Genomic DNA, 21789 nt, shown 5'->3' with positions numbered 1-21789 from the left:
TGAAAGACTTTAAGCTCGTCACAGAACTACAAAATTCTGCATAGAATAATATATAGAACATACATACATATGAATTCATCAAACAACTAAGCAGAATGAAGAAGACTAGTTTTCTGAATACAAATTCAAATCTCCAGGTATAACCAATTTGTGCTTCTAAATGAGAAATATTTGGGGTTTTTTTTCAGCTTAAGAAATAACTCACTTTTTATTTAAACTATTTCTAAAAACATACAGAGGGAACACTGCTGACCCTAACAGGAGTCACCTGTAATAATAACAGCAATGTACATGATTTCCAGGGATTGTTTTGTCTTTAGTACCCAGAAACCAACAAAACCAGGTAGCTAGAACAATGATCAGAAAAGGAGAAGGAGAACTCGACAAAGAAGCTAGAGTTACTGGCACTGAAATTAAACTCATTACAGGTCAACGCTAAGATGTTTTTCTGATCGTCCTTCATTTTTCTGTTTAATTTCTACATTTCTGTTCAATAACATATATACACAGAAAACTGCCGAGTGAAATGTGCCAGCTTCTTTCAGGTGGCCTTCCAAAATATCAGTGAGAGACACAAAGAGACAAAAACCCATAAATGTAATCTTTTGGTCAACACCAAAAAGAAGTCCTCAATGTTAAATGTGTAAAAGTGATCTGATGTTTCAGGTTCCCTCTGCTCCTCAATCAACCTTCCCCACATACCCTTTATCATATTATTGCTGAGCACTGCAAGGGAAAGAGAGAGATATTAAATTTGATAGTGGCTTTGGGAAAAAAAAAATTCATCTCTCTAGTTCCATGACTTCTGATCCTGTTAATGTAAGGGATTGGATCCTAATTTTTCGTCTTTTCATTCTGATATGCCCCTTTTACAAATTAAATGGTGTGTACTGATGGAGTGGCCAAAGACGAAGACAAAAAAAAAAAACAACAAACAAACAAACAAAAAAAACCCACCCATTTTCAATGTCATGTATTTGGAAAATGGGGTGTTGGACTGCTGGGAGAGGTCACTTGTGCCCTAGGTGGATGTCCCCACCCAGCTCACACTGGGGCAGTGCTACCCAGCTGACAAATGTTTTGTTCCCCACTACAAACACTGCATTTGTGAACCTTGGTGGTGGGTTCAGCAGAAATGGATGAATATTGGCTTATCCACAGCACAGTGGGGCTACAGGAACAATGCCAGTGAATTAAACAGCCTTAGAATCAGGGCTGGAAAACAAATACATTCTAAACAGTGACAATTTTGTAACACTGTGCACAGACAAGGCCGGGAAACAGGCACAGGTTTGCAGGGTCACTGCATTCATTCTTATTCTAGGTTACCACAGGACTTGTAATTTTTCGAGACTAAAAAGCATTTAAAATACTAAATAACATTTAGATGGTACCCACAGGTGCCAATATGAAAGAACTGCCTGCTTTTTTCCTGTTTCTTCTCAAGCTTAGAAAATATTTTCATTGTTTTTCCCCTAAAAGCATACTGATATTAACCAGAAGTCACTTTTCTAAGCATGAAAAAATCCACCCTAGAAACTCCTGATAGCTCTTTAATCTTTCCTTTTAAAAATTTAAGAGTCTACAGAACAGAGTTAAGAAGATATTGGAACTAGCTAAATAATGGTTTAGATAAGGAAGAGGGAAGCACCTGGTTTTGCAGCCACATTCACAGTGTCTCAGGTATTAAAATGTAGCTTTGGATCATTTATCTGTAATGTAAAACTTTTTGATGTTGATCAAACTGTAGGATTGCTAATTTACAAGGAGGTTGTAACAAGTTTTGAATGAAAAAGATGCACCAAGTATCCTGAATAAAGCATGAGAACAGCAAATATAAATGGTTAACTGAGTATTTTCCTTATCTACAGGATTAGCTACACAATTTACTGATTTCTGAACAAAATAAAGGAGTTTAATGTTGCTCTACCTCACAGGAAAGTGTTTTGTAAGGCATTAAGGGCATTAAAGTAGCTGTGCAATAAATTCCCACATGTTAACAACTTGTGGTCTGTACAGCACTCAGTAGCCCAGTCATGTATATTTTTACAGGAAATGATACTCCAGCTTTCTTTCTTTGTGTTCCTCATGTGTAGAAAATAAAAGACAGATTGTATAAAAGCACACAGTCCAAGTTTAGACATACAGAACATATTCAGGACTACAAAAATACCATGTTGCACTTTAACACATTTAATATTTAATTTACTTGTGTAAGGTGTTTATGACAACCTATTTAAAATGATCTAATTTCACACCACTACCAGCATTTTAGAGAAACCATATTTTTAAAAAAATCAAATACTAATGAATATTTATGTAATACTGACACAATGAATGCAATACTCCAATGCACACATCCAACTTCAGGTAATAAAGGAACATATTAGCAAAAACATCAGATTTTGACCTGTGCTACCAATGCAATTGGGAATCATGAAAAATGCTGAAATCTGTATTATTTTGAGTTCACTTAGCATTGAAAATCATGAAAACAATGAACAGAATGTCTTTTGATACCAGACACGGTTACTTACTTTGGCATTTTCTTCTGTGTTTAGTTTATTGCCCTTTAATAGAATAATCTTGAAAGGGTTAGAAATGTCCCACACACTCTGAGAAGAGAAACAAAGATACAAGTTCATTCTACACCACAGTAACATTGAGACCTATTTCGTAAGCCAAGCAGTTTAAGCAAAAATATCAAAAACAAACAAAAAAAAAAAATGCAGTTAAAAACATAAATTTGAAATCCTCAAAGATAAATTGGTTATCATAGCTACAAGAGGAGACTCAGCTGGAAGAGAGCTGGGGGTGAGAACATACATCACATCCTCACAATCCAGAATTTATAGTTCATTCTGCGTAACTCCTGAGTGTGTAACTGAGCAAAGATCTGTCCACATTTATGTTTCTGAGGTAAATCTTCCAAGCAACAGGAGGCTCTGAGTTGACCCAGGTGACCTACACTGGAACACAGCAGGCACAGCACAAACCCCAGGCACTGTGATTTATATCCCACGAGCCACTGCTCCCTTTGGGTATCAGACATTCTCCCCACGAACTCACAGTTGTTGCTCTTGTTTTTTTTGGTGGCAGAGGAAGAGGAAGGTTGGAGGATTTTCGGTTTATGGCAGCTTCTATGGCAATCATCTCCTGCTCACACATCTTCTTTATGGTGCAGCACTCCACCAGGGTCAGCTGGGGAAGGGTCCTGCTCATCACGCAGTTGCGGATGTACTGAAAGCCCAGGGAAAACAGCTGTTAGCAGCCAACAGACTATTCCCGCAGCAACTTCCGCACCACAGAAACAAAGAATTCATTACAGAGATACAAAGGGAATGGTGCTCATGTGTTTTACAACTGCAAGGGGCTGCAGACATGAGGAGGGAGATGTTGCTGTTCAGTAATGGGATAGGAGGGATGGGAGGAAGCACCTTTGGCCAAGGCAGCAGGGAATTGTTACATCAAGTTCCAAAAAGCTCTGTGTACCTGGAACTGAATTAATGGGTGATCACCAAAGACATATTCCAGCCTTCCACTAACTTGCAGCACGTAATCAGCAGGATCAACTTCCTCATCTTCTTTTCCATGGATAGTCAAACGTTTTCGGATTGCCAGCTCATTCAGCTTGATGGGATTCATGTTAGGGGACACCTGGAAACTAAATACATCCTAACAAAACACAAGCAGGAATAATGAAGGTCAAACTTGTCTTAGGCAGACACACAAGGCTAAAACTGTAACACACGTAAGAAAATAGGTAGAAATAATAACTGTTAAATCCAGACTGTATTAACAGTTAAAAGTCTGTATGTTTAGGGTAATCAAAATAATACACACCCTAAAAGCCGTAAGAAGTTAATTCCCAAACATTTATATTATCAGCAATACTTTTAAAAACATAGGCCTTTATTTGATTTAGCAGTGATTTAAAGACTTCTAGAGCAATGTATTGACCTAGAAGGTTGTATTTTGGAATGTTGAATGAGGTAGACAATAAATTATGATGCATTTCAAAGTATTTAGCAGTACTAGATGTGTTAATTTTTCATCTTTCTGGCGACTAGCAAGTTATCCTCTTTCTAAGTATCACAGAACTCAGAAGAAAAAGCTTCAAGTAAGAAAGTAGAAGAAATTGTAAATGTAATGTATATAGAAAACCACCACCACATTGGGAGGAGAGCAGAAAAGAGGAGTAGTGGCCAGTACCTGTAGCATTCTGAACGTAACATGAAAAGACTGCATTTTTTAAAGTAAGTTTTTAATTAAAACCCTTGGAGGCTCTCAACCTATTTCCAAAGTATCTCTAATTTTAATGTGTTCTAAAAAGATAAAGGTAAAAAGGTACTCTCTTTTGTAAATTAAAAAGGAGGTTTAAATTAATTTCAAGTTCCTAAAGTACAAGATCTTCTGTGAAACCTTTCATCTCCCTTCATCTACCGCATTGTGCTTTTTACAGGTAAAGTTGCAAAGGTTGATTCAGGAGGCAATGGGGTTTTGTTGTTTCATTTTTTCAGGTTTTCTTATTTTTTATTTATATGCCCAATTCTGAAGATGTGAGCAACCTAAACCTAGTTATTGACAAATGTGCAGTGTTGTCTGCTTAGATTCTTTTGACTTGTGCTTTATTTATATAAATACTGCATATTTATTATATAAATAAATACTTCATTTATATAATAACTGGTAAGAAGCCAAGCTGCCTCAATGGAAGAAGCAAACTCTGCAGAGTCACACAAAATTAATTCTGTGTCTTCTCAGTTTCTGCCTGGTTCACAACAGCTTCCCCCATTCAGAAAGCTGCCACAGAGTGAAGGCTTTCTTTTCCTGCCATAACTGCTAGTGGTAGACAGGGAATAACACTTTCTTCCCAGGAAGCTGGTGCTCTCTGACAGCTGCCTTGCTCCCCAGATGATCTTAACAGACATGTCACAGAGATGAGGAGCAGTCTCTCCTGCTCCAGCGACAACCACAGAGCTCTTACAGCTCACCCACACCTTCCAGACAAAACTACTTCAATACTTCCTTCTCTCAATCTTGCAACTGCAAGAATTGACAGAACAGCCCCCACACCTTCCTTTCTAACTCTCCTGGGATGACTCCAGTGCTCAGTGCAAGTAGTGAAGTCTAGAAGAGAGCTTACTGCTCTAAAAAGCAGCTCAGATTTGAACTGTTAATAGCTCTGAAGGTCAGAGCTGGCAGCAGAAGCATTTGAAACATTTGAAATGTCAGCGGCCTAATCTATTATAGTGGCAGGTAAATACATTCTGCACCAGCAAGAACTTTTGCATTGTTTTTGTCCTGTCAGCATAGACATATAGATACAGTATTTAATCAAGGGCTGAAGATAATCTCACTCCTGGACAACACAAATTCTCTGTTAAGCTGAAGAGGACTGGAAAAGGTTTTGTCATAAAACACCTATGCATCCAACATCAGCTGGGGTTACTGGTGGCCAAACTTAGCTTTTGCCTCTACATTTATATCTCCAGAGGCAGATGTGTGTACCATTTTAAACCTCTAAAGTTTAAAAGGACAGTGCTAGGAATAATTCAGCTTTGTAACTAAACTCATCTGACTCATTAGAAAATCAGCCACTTGCACCTGGGTCAAAATGGACACCAAATCTAGCCTGATGTATTTACACACTTGTAAGATTTTTAAGGTTTCCAATGCTGATCATTCATGGTTATCCAAAGGAACAGAGTACAAAAAGGGTAATGGGAATTACCTTAGAATGTCACAGAAGCTGCCAGTAACTCAAGCAGAGTCAGAGCAACTTCAACATCATAAAAACTCATGCTAAAACATTTCAGGTTTTCCTAGTAGAAACTAAACGGGGTTTTATTTTAAAAATAAGATATGTTTTTTCTAGCCTTAACGAAAAGCCAAATCTACATATCAATGTTTTGGTTTTCCATGTGCACTTTTAGTAAAGGGAATACTGATTCTTCTTTTTTAAAAAAAATATTTTTCAATCTAATTAGCATATAAACCCCAAAGATGTTCAGTGAGTCACACACAGAGACAAGTGCATTGAATACAGTGCCAATCAATTACCAGCAAACTCTGATGAACTGAGCTTAAAACTGAATATAAGTGAAGCAACAGAGGAACAGTTGGCAAAACAAGTCCTGACAACTTTGAACCATGTTTTATATTTAAACAAACATGAAGTAATATAGAAGATACAAGCTGTACATTTTGCCTTTAGAAGTTCAATTCTCTACTGTGGGCTTACATCCTCACTTTCTTTCAAGATTCAAGGATCCAAGTGAAAGATTTGCACTTTAAAGCAAGTACCATAATGTAAGTATTCTATTTTATTTATATCCTTGAGCAATCCATGCCGATTCAGACCTGGATCAAGAACAGCTCATGAAACATGAACAACCATTCCTACCTGGCAGTTATCAAAATGAACAGCTACTACAAGGTTTCCACTGTAGAGCTTATCTTGGAAGCTCTCTGGGATAACAGGCTCCTGCTCTGGAGGGTAAGTGTGCTTCAACCAGTCCATCCAGGAGAGACCCACAAGTGACTGAATCTTCTCCTCACTGATCCTCCTCATTTTAGCTCGGAAGTCGTTCACTTCAGGATCTTGTAAGGCATCAAACTCATGGAGACCTGAAAGAATTCAAGGAAGCAAAAGGATACACAGCTGTACAAATACTGCCCATCCCATTTGAACTGTTACTATCTTTAAGTTAAGGTGAGACAGGTGGTTTCTTTCAGACATCCCATCCAAAATGAATGCTCAAAGCTGAGCTGGGTTCTACATTGTCCTGTACATCAGTGCTCTTCCAAAGTTACTTGCAAAACTCCCATGCAACCTGGCATGAGTGTTTATTTTAAACAAGAACCACCATATCTCCTAAGTACTCTGAAGTGGAAAATCCAACCTTACCCTGAATTCAAGGTAGTTTGGAAAATTTTACGTCTCTCTTCACAAGAGTAAATTTTAAAAAGTACAGTAAATGTATCGTAAAGACCACAGAGCGCAAGTGCTTTCAAGATATAGGGTTTTTTTTAATCACCCAGAAAGATGACATCATCCTTTTTAATTTTGTTTAAAAGTCAAAAAATAAAATCCTCTACCCAAGTCAAAATGACATGACTGAAATTTCTACCAATCCAAGACCAGTATAGTTCCTTTTCCAAAACATGTAAAGAAAGAATACACAGGGCAAGTCCTGCCTGACCAACTTGGTCACCTTCTGTGACTGAGTGACATCAGTGGACAAGAGACGGCTGTGGTCGCCACCTATGTGTATCTGTAATGCCTCAGACATGGGCCCCAAAATCTCCTCGTCTCTAAATTGGAAAGAGATGTATTTGATGGGGGATCAGTGATCAGTGGGTGTGAATTGGTCGGATGGGTGCCTCCAGAGGGTCACAGTCAACATCTCAGAGTCCCAGTGAGTGACATGAGTGACAAGCAGTGTCCCTCAGGGTGTACTGGCACCAGTGTTATTACCTAGCTTAATTAATGCCATGGACAGAGGGACTGAGGGCACCCTCAGCAGAGTTGCAGAGGGCACCCTCAGCAGAGTTGCAGATGACACCAAGCTGAGTGGTGTGGTGACACAAAGGAGGGGATGCCAACCACAGGAACCTGAACAAGCTCTAGAAGTGGGCACATGGGAATCCCACTGAGATACGACAAGACCAAACACAAGGTCCTGCACCTGGGTCACAACAACCCCTAGTATCAACACAGGCTGGGTGATGAGCAGATGGGAACAGCCCAGCCCAGAGGACTTGAAGGTGCTGGTGGATGAGCTGGACATGACCTGGCCATGAGCACTCAGAGCCCAGAAAGCCAAACACATCCTAGGCTGCACCACAAGCACTGAGGGTAGGTGGGCAGGGCAGAGGGCTCTGTCCCTCTCTTCTGCTCTGGTGAGACCCCACCTGCAGCACTGCAGCCAGCTCTGGGCCCCAGCAGAATGGGGACAGGGACCTTCTGGAGAGACTCCAGAGGAGACACAAAGCGGCTCAGAGGGCTGGAGCACCTCTGCAATGGAGACAGGCTGAGAGAGCCTGGAGAAAAGCAACCTTTGGGGAGTTTTTAAATTGAAAGAGGGTAGATTTAGATAATTTGTAAAGAAGAATTTTTTTACAAGGAGGGTGGTGAGGCACTGGCACCAGCTGCCCAGAGAGGTGGTGGATGCCCCATCCTGGACACAGTTAAGATTGGACAGGCTCTGAGCAACCTGGTCCAGTTGAATGTGTCCCTGCCCACAGCAGGGTGGTGGAATGAGATGACCTTTCAACCCAAGCCATCCCATGTTCCTATGATACAAGAGAAAGTTGTGACTTTTTGGTACTTCAGGATGTGTAGGACCTGCAAGTGTCTTTATCTTTACTCATGAACTTTGAAGGACATTGTCCAAATCACACAAAGCACCCAGCACCTTCTGAGAACAAAGCACTAAGTTTAGAAGCTCAGACAGGAACACAGTTTTTTCCCTGCTAAGGTACAGAGTAGGGGCTGCTCAAGGCAAGGTCTCACACAGCTCTGATACATTAAATATTCAATCACAGAATGTGAATCTCTCCGAAGCTGTCTGAATGGTTAAACTGTTCCCATTGTCAGCTCTAACAAATAGGCAGACAGTGTACTACTGAAATCTAAACAAAACCTGCAGTCTTTTTAAGGGACCTAACAATGGCTCATTGTTTTAAAACAAGAGGTATGACCTCATGTGACCCTGTCAGTCTTGATTGTATAACCAAGCAGAGTAGATTTAAAAGCTGAAAATTCTGAAATAACATCAAGAATAAGTTACTGTGAAACCTTTAAAAATAGCTTTTCATTGTTTGATGAAAATCACTGTCACAATTGAGAGCAAAACCAAGAATCATTGTTAACGAACTTGGACACCACATATAATAAAATCATAATAATTTCTAGTTCCTTCTGAGTATCCAGTTTGCTGGTAGGTTATTTATAATAACAATTCTCAAGGATTATACTGTTCTTCACTTAGTAATAATAATAATAACAATAATATATATTTTCTCCTCATCTACAAAATAAAATTTGATGTAATAATAAATATAAAATAAATTTTTTTATTTTTATAAAAATAAAATAAAATTGATGTAGTAATGCAATACAGAAAGTAGCCTTAAATAACTTGTATGTATTTCATGTTGAGTATTTAAATTCTTTCCAACTATATCAGTATTTGTTTGACAAAGGGCAATACTGAAGTTTTAACAGTTTTGGGTTTTTTTTAATCCACTCTTATCCACCTAATTAAGATCCTCATACACAACAAAGTTTTACCTCATTTTTCAAAAAATTAAATGGAATTACCTTTGCCTATAAGGACACCTATTTTGGAATCCAACTTTTCTCCTGGATCACAGTTCCTTGTCACTAGTTTAAGGACAGGAAGAAAGGGTCTAACATCACAAAGTCTCCGTGTTTCATCCTCTAATTCTTCATGTACAGCAGTCTGATTCACACATGAGAACATGTAAGAGTCAATCTCCATGAGGAGATGAAAGAGTGGGTAGGAATGTGCTTGCTTCCATAACAGCTGCAATGAAAACAAAGAAATAAATGAAGGGGAAAAAAACCAAAAACAAAACTAGAAAATAGGGACATACCTTAAGGCACTGAAGGTAACATTCATTTCCATTTATGTTCCCAAAAAAATAGAAACAAAATATGTTTGCTAACTTTTAAAATTTTTATCACTATAAATCATTATATGTTTACTTTGTCTCACTTCTAGTCTCTATCCTGAGTGATTTCCAAGACAGACCTCTGTAATTAACATCAGCATTCCTTTTCTTTGGAAAACTGCTACATATCACCAGTACATATTGATGGCAAGTTTCCATGTGCCACAAGCAGCAAGGAAACCAGACAGTTCAGTTCAAACCCCTTATTGCTCTCACTCACATATTTGTTTTCAAAATCTTTATCACTTGAAATCACTTGATACATTAGGAGTAGGTTAGTCTGTGCTGTAATTCATTCACTGCCTAATTGCTCAGTAACTTTTCCCAATGTCCTCACGTGGCCATTATCTGATCAAAGGTCTTTAGATTGTTTTTTAGTGTCCCCGTCACTTCCTTACATTCTCCCCTTCCCTTTGTTTGCATATTCCCTCAGGTTTTAAGTGATGCTCCAATTTGCAAAACAGTTTTTAAAGCAATTATCTTTCGTAATAGTCAACAGAAGCCCAATCTGTGCCTTTTGCACTAAACGTCTAATCAGGGAAATGTTAGATCAGCAAACAATGCATTACCAACATATTAGAAAAAGGTTCAGAGTAGTAATACAATATTAATATAGAGCTATTAGAATAACCTCTGCTGAACTGTAACTATCAGCAAGAAGCCACTTTCCAAACCTTGCCATCTGCCCAAACCCAGTGCTAACCCCCCAGACACACTTCTTTATCAATCTGCTGGGCACGTGCCGTCAGTACCTCATTCTGTGCTTGCTAACATTCATGACTTGATCTGCCAGAGAGCATGCCAGAATCAGAAACAGCCCTCATTCCAAACCTCAGTTAACTGCCCATTTGGGGTTACCTGTTTAATCTGAGATATGGTGGCATCTCGAGGGACATCCAGGTTGATGTAGATTCCAGTAGGCAACAGGAAGTCCACAGATATTGAGCCATCAGCAGCAATCTGTGAATCCACTGCCCAGATGTCAAGACTGTCTGTCACGGCAGGAGGCATTATGGAATCTCAATAATATCATAACCACATGGCCTTAGGGAAAAAAAAAAAAACAACAAAATTCAGTATACTTAACCTTCTATAATTAGACACACATTTAAAAGTCTTTGGAAGGTTTACATAAGCCTGCTTTGTACAGCTCAGCTTACAACTCTGAGGTCTCAAATGCCAGTATTGCAAACACATAAGCATAGTTTTACTCATTAATGTTATTTAATATAATATAAGCATTTGCCTGGCAAAGCACTATTGCTGAGATATTAATATCATTAAAACTAAGTAATAAGAGAAAAAACTAATTAGATGTTGGCTAAAACAAAGTTAGAAATTAATTTCAAGTTCTATCTAAAACCTTATATGTGTAAAACACAACCAAAATAAGCTTCATGGATGAAGAGTGGCAATATTTCATATGAAAACTCACATTCAGTTTCATTAGTTTATTTTCTGCAAATTTCCTCTTGGTTGTTCATGAATGTGGCCAATGACATTCGACTTTAAAGTCTATTAATAGCAGGAAATTTTCTTTGACGCTACTAGAAAGTGCCATTTTCCTCTGAAGACACTTATCTCAATTTGTTTTCACCCTCAGAGAACGATCAGTGAACTCCACCCACGGTGGGAACTGCACCCACTGCAGGGTAGGAGGAAACCCTGCCCATGATCTCCTCTGGCTCCTCCTCTGCCTTCCTGCTGCCTGTCCTCTGTATTTCAGCACATTTTTATTCATTCAAATGCTACCACCAGTTTTTCCAAGTCTTTTTTGATTACCACTCTATGAAGCTGAGTTTTCCCTTCAGCGTGGCTCACTGAATCATTTACCTCCTCCTCATCCAGACAATGCTCCTCATTGTCAAAGGGATGGGGAGCGTTGGAAAACACTGTAACAAAGCACTTTAATAGTCAAGTTACTCCTGCATCTTTTGAATTCTTGTTGGACGGCACAAGATGTGGGAGATCACCCTTTGTAACAGAAAATGTCAGAATGTTCAACTCCACTAGCAGCTTTCCAACATTTCAATTAGTCCTTCCCAACAATGGCTAACTGATGATGCCAGCAGCACAAAAATGAACTTGTCAGGTCAAAGCTGCCTCAGGTATTTGACAACAAACCCCATCCCACCTCTAACTGCCCTGTGAATACACTGAGTAACAAATCATTCATACACTGACCCAAATCATTCCAGCACCTTTCCACCTGGCCTTACAAAGCTTAAGACCACCACAAGTTGCCAGTACATCTTGTAACTGCACTAATGCATGGATCACTTCATATTTTATTTGTACCAGATAAAAACATAGCAGAGTTTTCAAACATGCCAAATAAAACACCTTTAAATTTCGGAAAGCATAAGTATGTAAGAAAAAGCTTTTTTTTTTTTTCTCAATAGAAGCAATAATTAGGGAGCTTCTACCATTATCACTACCAAATAATAGTTTTACCACCATTCTATCAACATTTTCATCCAAAAAAATTTACTACACTGAGCAGACTGAATTAAAGCAGAAGTAATTGGAGGTGGTAGTATAGCAAAAATAACAAATCAGATATGAAGGTATTTTATATGAATTACCACAGTTTACAAATTCATCATTGGATGTATGAAGTTTAGCATGGGGTGTGAACTTTAGACTGTCAAAAGGAAAGAAATAAAATTTTATCCCATCATTACACCCAGAACAGACTCTGTTATTGGAATAACACAACATCTATTAAAAAAATAAACCCAGACAAAATATCTAATTCCTCATTACCAGTCAGTATATTTTTCACAAGCTGCTTTTTTAATGGGGTACTATTTGTTATCCTCCATACAGTTATTTGTACCCATAAAATGCTGGCTGCAATTCTGCTGTAAGTGAAATTAGCAGTCAGTGAAAAAACCTAATACTGTACATTTTTCATATTTGGATGCACACATTTGCAGTTATTTTCTGTGGTCATGAGGGTAAAATAAAGCAGTATTTCCATTACAAAGCATTACTTGGACGGGTACAGCAGCAAGGACATCTGTTTTACGTAGTTATTTTGTATATAGTTCATTCCTGCTTTAATTCAGTGTATCTCTTCTATTTTCATCCCGTTTCAGATGCTTTTCACAGTTGCAGTTGTTGAAACCATTTCAGTGCATCAACAAGAGTTTAAAATGTTCAAAGAAACAGGACTTAAAAATGATGCTCCATATCATGGTGTTTGGAGCCCAAACACCACAACACAGAGTTATAAAGTACTTGTAAGATACTTGTTCATAATTACACATTTCCAGCACAGACACCAGTCTTTGAAAATTCCATTTGCCTTTTCAGTTAAAAAGGGAAGAGAAGCCATCTCACCAATCTGAGCATGCTGAGGAGCTATTCTTGCCTTCAGGCACTTACTTAATATTTCCTTCCTCAAGGAAGCAGGTCAGTGTGTTTTGCAGCCAGCACCCTGTTTCTGCCCCAAGAGCTGACACCACAGGGGCCAAGAGAGAACCAGGTTTTACCCTGTGAAACACAAGATTGCCGACCCACAGCAGCTCTGGGGATGAGTCACGGCCCCAGCTGGGACATGTGTGGTGGCACTGGTGACTAACTCACAATATCACATCTAGGAACTGAAACAAAGGCAAAAAGCCATCTGGATTGTGATTAACAGCACCAGAGACATTTTAAACAACTGCCAGCTAAAGGAAAAAAACAACAATTCAAATAATAAAAAAAATCTATTTCAGGCTGTTAAGCTCATAGCTATTCCTGCCCACTGTCACAGTAACAACAACCTCACTTACAAAAGAAGGAAGTAATTAAACCAGCACTTAACCTTGGCTCCTCAAGTGTCTAATCAATGACTCGGAATTTCACAGGGGCAAAGCCCAATACAAAATGCTTTTCTAAGGCACAGGTAGTACTGATAGCGTTCAAACCTTCCAATGTAAAGTGTAAATTTTCTCTAGGCTTTAACGTGCAAATTTCAGATGCATATATATGTGTGCATGCCCACACACTCTCCCCCCTAATCAATTTGTATTTTAATATACCAGCACTTCTGCCAGAGCTACTTATATTAATAGAAAGAAGTGGAACACAGATAAGTAGAGCATCTGCAGAAGAAGCAAATTTATCACTCATCTTGTTTTTTATTTATTTAATGTACATAAAGAAGCCCTAAAACAGAATTTTTCAATTGAGTGTTGCTGTTGTGGTTTTTAAAGGGCTTCCCATCTCTAGGCAGAAAAATAATTTGCTCTGGTGCTAACAGCCTCATTCCAGAAGCCGGGAGACCTTATAGCATTCCCCTCACCTCCCAGCAAAAGTACCTCTCATCATTTAACTAACAAGACCACCTGGAAAAGAAAAAAAGAAAAAGAAAAAAAAAAAAAAAAAAAAACAAAGGAAAAAAGGAGCTCCCAGAAGCAGGCTGCTTCTTCATTGATTTCTAACACAGTTTAGGGATAGATGCAGTCAAAAGTAAGCTGCATATATTTTTATGTGAATTGCAGCTCCCTCATGTTTTCCCCCTAACCAAAACAGGACTAAAATCACATGTCCAGGCTATACAGAGCAGATACAAAACCAGTTTCGAAAAAAAAAAAATGTAGGCAACACTTCCACAAGTGTGGGCCAACAACAGAACCACTGGAACATTGCATTGTACCAGTTAACAAACCGCAGGCATTCAGAACATCCCCAGGAGTTTCAGACTTCTCTTTAGACTAAAATAAAGGATCAGTAGGATTTCTGAGGCTGTGGTTACACGCTGGGGCAGTGCTCTCTTTCTAAACCACTCACCCATTTTCCTGAATGCAAGCAAGACTAACTTGTGCCAAGCTCAAATCCACCGTGACTCACTCAGGACATTGCTGAGAGCCCAGGACCACGCAGCTGCAAAGGCCTTCCAGCACTGCAGCCAGAGCTGGTGAACTCAATTCTACCTGTGCCGGGTAGTTCACCTGCACACGTACAGGAATTAAATCCAGGAGGTGCAAATATCTGACATCAAACAGTGTTGACCACGGAATTACAAAGGGCAAGCACAGGGGGGAGATTGTAAAGTTATCCTGAAACTAAGAGCTGCCCAAGAACATGCTCACAGAGAGCCTCTCCTCTCAAAAAATGAGACATGGAGGAACAATGCAATGAACTCTCCTTTGAAATAAACTTATCATATCAGCAAAAGACTTAGACATTAGAAAGCACCAAATCCACTTTAATTGTAGTCAACGCTCAACATTTATCTGTCAGATAAGTTCCTCTAAAACCACCCTTTTGAAGAACGCAGCAGTTATGAAAACTCGCACTGTGTCATTAAATCCTTTACTTCTGAACTCACCACAAATCCCCTATCACTCATCCTCCCAGATTGGTTTTTCTGTTGTTAAAAGAACACCAACATAAAATCCAATGCAATATTCAGTGTTTTATCTTGAACTATCCAGAAGAATACTAATCAAACACAAGTAAAAGTAGCTGCAAAGAAGGTGGTAATTATAAACTCACACATAATGCAGTGTCAGAGGGAAATGTTGATGCCCAGTTATCTCTCCTAGCATTTATTCTCCTGAGCACCAAGTCTTTGAAAAAGTCTTTAGAAGAGCTATCTTGTATCTGAAATGATGTCACCCACCCATGAAATGTGGTCAGTTCTCCCAGGATGAAATCAGTATGTTATCATCCCAAGCAGATGGCAAAAAGATTGAGGGAAGGATCATTTATATATTGAAAAGTAACTTTCTGTATGAAATAAGTTTCTTTTACACTGCCTCTTCAAAACACATTTTAAGGGCACATAAATATCACCAGCTCTTCAAGTTAAATATAAAGCTGGATTTACTCTTCTTTTTCACTAAACCTTTGAGTATTTACATAAAGGATGAGCATCAGAAGCCGACTTGTTTTGGATATGCAAAAACTAAGGGCACTCTGCTTATCCAGATTTTTGCTTTATGTAGTAAGTTATTACAACTGTTGGGCACCACATCCAAGACAATCATCGCTGTCATCAATACAGCTCTTTATCTACTGCTTACTCTGTCATGTGGCAGTCAAGGGGATAAAAAAACCAGAAGTCTTGCAGTAGTGAAAAGGGCCACCACATCCTGACACACAAGAAGTGTTTGAACAGTATCTCACTGTCCTGAACAGACAAAATGACAATCTGACCACAGTCATTTTTATAGGAAACAGCAGCAGCACATCCCATACTCTAAGTAGGAGAAACACTAAGCACTTACACAACACAATCATTGTAATCTTTTTTCTAACCATGAAAACATCTAGTACTAAAAGGATGAGCAAGCTATAAATGAAATATTTGAGAAGAAACAAGGGAAAAGAACCTAGTAGAACGATGGAAAAGGAGTCTGGCTACAGGAAGACTTATGTCCTATGAAACTTAGAAGGCATTTAGAAAAAAAGTTCTTTAAAAAGTTTGAAAAAGTCTGATTTCTTCTGACGACACTAAAGACAAATACATGCACTTGATCAGGGCCAGTTCACAGCTCTGCAGAACTATATACTCTTCTGTTCCTCAATCTGCAGCGAATTCCTGGGAGCTGTTCTGCAGCCCAGGGCAGTGTCCGAGAGTTGCCCAGGACTGCCACAGGCTGTCACAGGGCACACTGGGCACCAGCTCGACCCTCTCTCCTCATCAGTCCTGTTCCACCTCATCGCTCCTGTTTCATGTCACTGTTCCTGTTCCACTCCCCTCAACACTCCCATTCCCTCCTTTCATCATCTATGTTCTATCCCTCCCCTCATCATCCATGTTCCACCCCTCCCCTCATCACCCCTGTCCCTTCCCTCCCCTCATCACCCCTGTCCCTTCCCTCCCCTCATCACCCCTGCTCCATCCCTCCCCTCATCACTCCCATTCCCTCCCCTCCCCGCCGCCGTTTCACGCACCCAGCCTAGGGCAGCCCGCAGCCAGGGCAGCGCTGTTCAGCTTCTCCCCTTCCTGCCGTCTCCTCCCATCCCGCCGAGGCTCGCAATGGAAAACACCGGGAACGAACATGCGAACCCCTCCCGTTTTCCACGGGCCCGGAGCGGCCTGTTTCCCTGTTTGTTTCCCTGTTTCCCTGTTCGTTCCCCTGTTCCCCGTTTCCCTCAGGCCGCGCTCGGAGCAGGGCACGGTGAGAACCCCAGAGCAGGCACAGGGTGACACCGCGGGAACGCCAATCCCGCAGTCACACGGCTGGAAGAGACCCTCAAGATCATCAAATCCAACCCAGCCCCAACACCCCAACTCAACCCTGGCACCCAGTGCCACATCCAGGCTGCTTTAAACACACCCAGGGATGGTGACTCCACCACCTCCCCGGGCAGCCATTCCAGAACTTTATCACCCTCTCAGTAAAAATCTTTTCCCTAACAGCCAACCCAAATTTCCCTTGGCGCAGCTCAAGGCTGTGTCCTCTCCTCCTGTCAGCTGCAGAAAGAGACCGAGCCCCGCCGAGTGCAGCGTCCTTTCGGGGAGCTGCAGAGCGAACCGAGTACAGCTTTGTTTAAAGGTTCGGTGTGACAGGAGCACGCACCGCCTATTCCAATATCGAGCGAGCCGCTAAGAGCTGTTTTCTGCTCACACAGGAGCAATAATGACTCCTTTAAAAGCGGAACACTGCTAACTCCAGTGTGCTCCGTGTGCCACTGCCGACCCTGCCGTGGGAATTCTGTTTAGCCCTAAAGAGTGAACCCACTTGAAGTTCTGGCCTTCTACCACTGCACAGGTGAATTTCCATCCAAATTGCTTCCAAGTCAAAAAATAAAATACAATCAACTTGATGATAAATACAAATGCCTAAATCAGCAAAGCAGAGATCTTTCCACTCCACGAAAGTCATGGGTATCTACCTACAATAGCAAAGATTTTAAGAATTCAAGACATCTACAAAGTAGACTAGAAAGTTAAACATCGTGTGGTACTATAAATATTTCCCAGCAGTTTAGTTCAATTGCCACATAAGTTGGCCTTATGGAATGGAAAATTAAATGTCCATTTAGTCAGGGTTCCTCCAGAAATCAGAATAAAAATGTCATCATTTAGTTTTCTAAAAATATCTATGTACAGAAAACATGAAAGGCCTTTTTCAAAGGCCTCCCTCCCTCACACTGGTACCAAGAGTGGTCTCTCAGCCATCAAATCTAGATTTTCTCATTCTCCTCATGAAATACAGCTGGTTTTCCACAAACAAAGATAATTTCATTGGGGTTTTTTAATCCCATATCCCTGACTATTTTTCCTGTTCATCTCCTGTAGCTTTGTTCCTCTAGTGTACCCAGAGCATTATGCACCAAGTTTTAAAAACTGAAGTCAGGGTTTTAAACCCACAATGAATGCAGTTGCTACTCAAATATTAATGCCTCTAAATAAAAGTAGCTCAGTTTTCAAGAAATGCTGAGCACCTAAATTTGCAATTAACTTACACAGGACTCGGAGATATGAAAAAAATACAGACATGTTAACTGGTTACAAATTAAAATTTAATTTAAGTAACTTCATTTGAACAGATGCTTAGGTTAGATTACCTCTAGTCATCCCTTTTTACAAAAGTTATTCTACAATTCAATGGAAGTATAGTTTAGAAAGTAGCTGTGAATGAGACTATCTTCAGAATTTTTCTTCCTGGAAAACAAGTCTACATGTAGAGAACAACACTACTAAAATGGTATTCCAGACTCAGAACCACTTCTAGACTTGGCTTGAACAGTGATAGAAGGAAAACTTTATTTCCTGTTACTTTACACTCAGGCAAACACACACATCTGCTGCTCCATCTGAAGATGAACTGAACAAGGGAATAAAACTTAAGTCCCAGGCTTCTGACAGACTTCTGACAATGCACAGGCAGCACATAATTCTGCAATACTGACCAGTAACAGCAGCTTCTCACAGCCATCCTCTGCTCTACCTTGAAATCATGGCATACACACATTAAAATAGAAATAGTTTCAGGCCATCATTTTGAATTGTGTAAGTAGAGTGAGTTGCAGGAAGAAGGAAAACTCTGTTCACATTTCAATATTGCTGTGTGAAATTGTCTTTAGAAGCATCCAATCACTGGATCACACTTAGGCTGGGGACACTAGGGGAAAACATTCCCTTTCGGCTGGCTGGAATGCAGTTCTGCATGGCTGAGAAGGAAGGAGTACAAAGGACTGGAAGAAAACAGATCAGAAAAGCACTGTCATATGAATAACATTTGACACCTTCACCAACAGAGTCAAGGAGAAAAAAAGGAGAAAGCTGAAAGGAAAAAAGCCCAGCCCAGTTATTCAGTATTCTATATTAACTGGGCTGTGAGAAAACATCTGGTAGAATCACCTTTAGAAGCATTTCTAAACAACTCACTTAGATATTTTGGAAAATTTTCAATAGCAGTGGGCAGAGTGGGCCCTGACATGAGGGGGCAATCCTGTTCAGTGCAGAAAGGCAAGACTGAAAATTTGGGAACAGATGAGACCTGGTGAGTTCTCAGCCTCTTTGACCCTGCACAGCACTGTAGGTACTTCTTGAACTAGAGGGAGTTGCCTTTTTCCCCAGCCTGGAAATGAAACATGCTATCATTTCAGTAAGGAGGTAACATAAGAGCAGACCTTTATTTGAAGGCCTTTTAGGAGCAGTCATGGAAAGATCGCATAAAAAAATCATGGGGGAAAAAAAAATAAAAATAAAAAAGAAGGCAAACCCCAAATGGCATCAGATCAGGAGGCCTGCATGGAATTTTCAGTCCCAAGAATAGACTAAACATTGAAATGATGGCACACTCACTTGGATATTTTAAACAAACACACAAAGCTAAGCTTAACAAAACAGGTGATTGGAGGGGGCACAAGGGAAGAAGGACTGAACAGTGAGACTGAATGGGAAAGGAGGAGGAGGAGCTGAACCAGAATAAAGATGTCATTTGAGCCCAGGCATTTTATAGGTGTTTTTATAAAGCTGCACCAGTGCTTGTGCCAGCACAGTGAGAGTGCAAGAGGAGTGGCACAGTGACAGCTCGCAGCCTCGGGGCTGCCTGGCCACTTGACAGCTCTTAAGATCATTTCAAGAAATGTAGGCAGAACTACAGCCTAAGGGCCTGGCTTTCTAACAGCCCAAGCTATTATTAGAACGACTATGTGTGTCTGTCATGAATCTGAAAATATGCATTAATAATCTGCTTTTATTACTTTATTGTACTAAGTAAACTGTAAATAAAATTTTGTTGTTAAGTGAACTGCAGGGGCCCTCTTCCCCCATTGCTCAACAAGAAATGTATCTGACTTCTTAACAGTCTGACAACAAAGCCAGGAAATAATCAACCCGAATTAGTTCTGCTCTCTGGGTTTTCCTTGCCTGTTCTAACACTCAAAATACTTTTTTTATTTCTCTGTAAACACAGAGGAAATATTCCACTTATAAGACATTCAAATATATATAAACAGTTAATATTTCCTCTCCTTTGGAATAGTACAAATAGACCTAAACCATCAAATCTCACCAGCAGCTGACTATTAAGATATTATATCTAGATAACATTCTACTATAAGAAAAGTTAAAAACAGAAACTGAGGTTTTCCTATAAGTGGATACCTCTTCCCACAAAGACTAAAAGATTCACCTTTTAATTATTTCTGGTATTTTGATCAAAACCTCTAGGAAAGGGGATTATTCTGCAGCAGACAGACTCCATTATCTACAGAGGGAGGTGAGCCAGTGAGATAATTAAAACCAGACGAATAGCAAGGAGGAGTGAAATTTTCACCTACAAGGAGGGCACACAGACCAAAACACACAAGCAGCTTGTGCTTAAGTCTCATACAGAGATGCCATGGATCCTACAAAGTAGAAAGATGCCCTTTAATGGGAAAAAATATACATTTTACAGGCTTCGTCTGGCCAGGCATTCTTCTTGATGGGGTCTGTTTCTTACACAATCTGGATTTTTGCAGTTATTTTTCTTCCAATACCAGTTTCAACACCCCCATCACAGATTCAGAGGTGGCTGCTCACAGCCATTTGCTGCATGGACAGGACTGGTCAAGGACTAAACAAACACTGAAGGAAATTCAATAATTCAATTCTAATGCAAATATTTAGATATATTTAATATATATTTTTCATTAAACTTATTTATAAAGACAAGTTGAAATACAATGCCATTTGATAGAAAAACACAATCCTAAAAACCCCTTTTGTCATGAAGATAAAGGTAATAAATCCAAAAGTAGCTCTGGCCATTCATCACAAGGACCAAAAAATATTTAAGATTATGTAGGAATTACAGACTATTTAGCCTGAAAGGCACCTCTGGAAGTCAGCTGGTTCCAAGCTCAGCTCCAACACTGAACTTAAAGCTAGTTGCTTCAGAGTCTGCACACATAATTTTGCAAGTCTCCATGGATGGAGGCTCCACAGTGTCCCAGAAATGCAGCTACCTTTGGAGCCTTCAGCATCCTTTCAGCAGGGCCTGACTGCTCCTGGGGATACTTTTCCCCAGCTGTGAGAGTCAGCATCTGCTTCTAAGACCACAAGAACTCCACCTGGCTTTTTAACTTGAAGGGAGATGCTGCCCAGACTTTATTTTAATGCTAATTGGAATTTAAAAATTCCAATTGCAAAATACCTTGTGATGATCCAAACGCACACAAGCACACAAACTCCAACTAAAAACAAATGGTTGCAAAATATTTCTCCAAAAAAAGAAAAATCTGAATTAATTTTAAGTTGTAACAATGAAATTTTCTGAGTCATTTAAAAAAAAGCTGGGGGAGGAGGGAAGAAACACAAGTTAACCAAACACTGAGCAAGTTTTGTGTCTGGCATAAGCCTAAAAACAATGATTTAAAATGACTAAACTGTCCAGTTGGCATTCTTCATTTTATTTGTTTGGGGAGCTCAGCTGCAACTTTATTGTTTATGTGTTTTAGTAACTTGATTACCAGAGTCAAGAATTAACTTGTCAAACTAAGTGTGCAGGCAGCAAATAGGTTGGTTTGTTTGTTTGCACTGGGACCTTGTGAACAGGTGCCTGTATTTCCACTGTGTTATTTAATAAGGCAGGAAAAGACAAATAACTCCACATAACACAGCTCCTGAAAACTACAGGGGTCAAAATT

The 21789-nt window shown here is 39.7% G+C and overlaps 1 protein-coding gene across 11 annotated transcripts in view; it reads right to left on the bottom strand.

The window, feature by feature from the left end:
* The window catches only part of PIK3CB (phosphatidylinositol-4,5-bisphosphate 3-kinase catalytic subunit beta), an 89092-nt gene that overhangs the window by 26090 nt on the left and 41213 nt on the right, over window positions 1–21789 (bottom strand). For all 11 annotated transcript variants that reach the window (XM_085587525.1, XM_085587526.1, XM_085587524.1 and 8 more), the window contains 6 exons: window positions 10561–10746; window positions 9329–9554; window positions 6407–6630; window positions 3493–3675; window positions 3070–3240; window positions 2538–2615 (listed from right to left, as the gene is read on the bottom strand). In XM_085587525.1, coding sequence (XP_085443651.1) covers window positions 2538–2615; window positions 3070–3240; window positions 3493–3675; window positions 6407–6630; window positions 9329–9554; window positions 10561–10713 — 1035 coding nt within the window. In that variant the 5' untranslated portion in view covers window positions 10714–10746. The remainder of the gene's footprint in view (window positions 1–2537; window positions 2616–3069; window positions 3241–3492; window positions 3676–6406; window positions 6631–9328; window positions 9555–10560; window positions 10747–21789) is intronic.

The sequence above is a fragment of the Lonchura striata genome, chromosome 9, assembly GCF_050655825.1.
Source record: "Lonchura striata isolate lonStrDom1 chromosome 9, ASM5065582v1, whole genome shotgun sequence".
Taxonomy (NCBI): Eukaryota; Metazoa; Chordata; class Aves; order Passeriformes; family Estrildidae; genus Lonchura; species Lonchura striata.
This window is presented reverse-complemented; position numbering and strand designations above follow the sequence as displayed.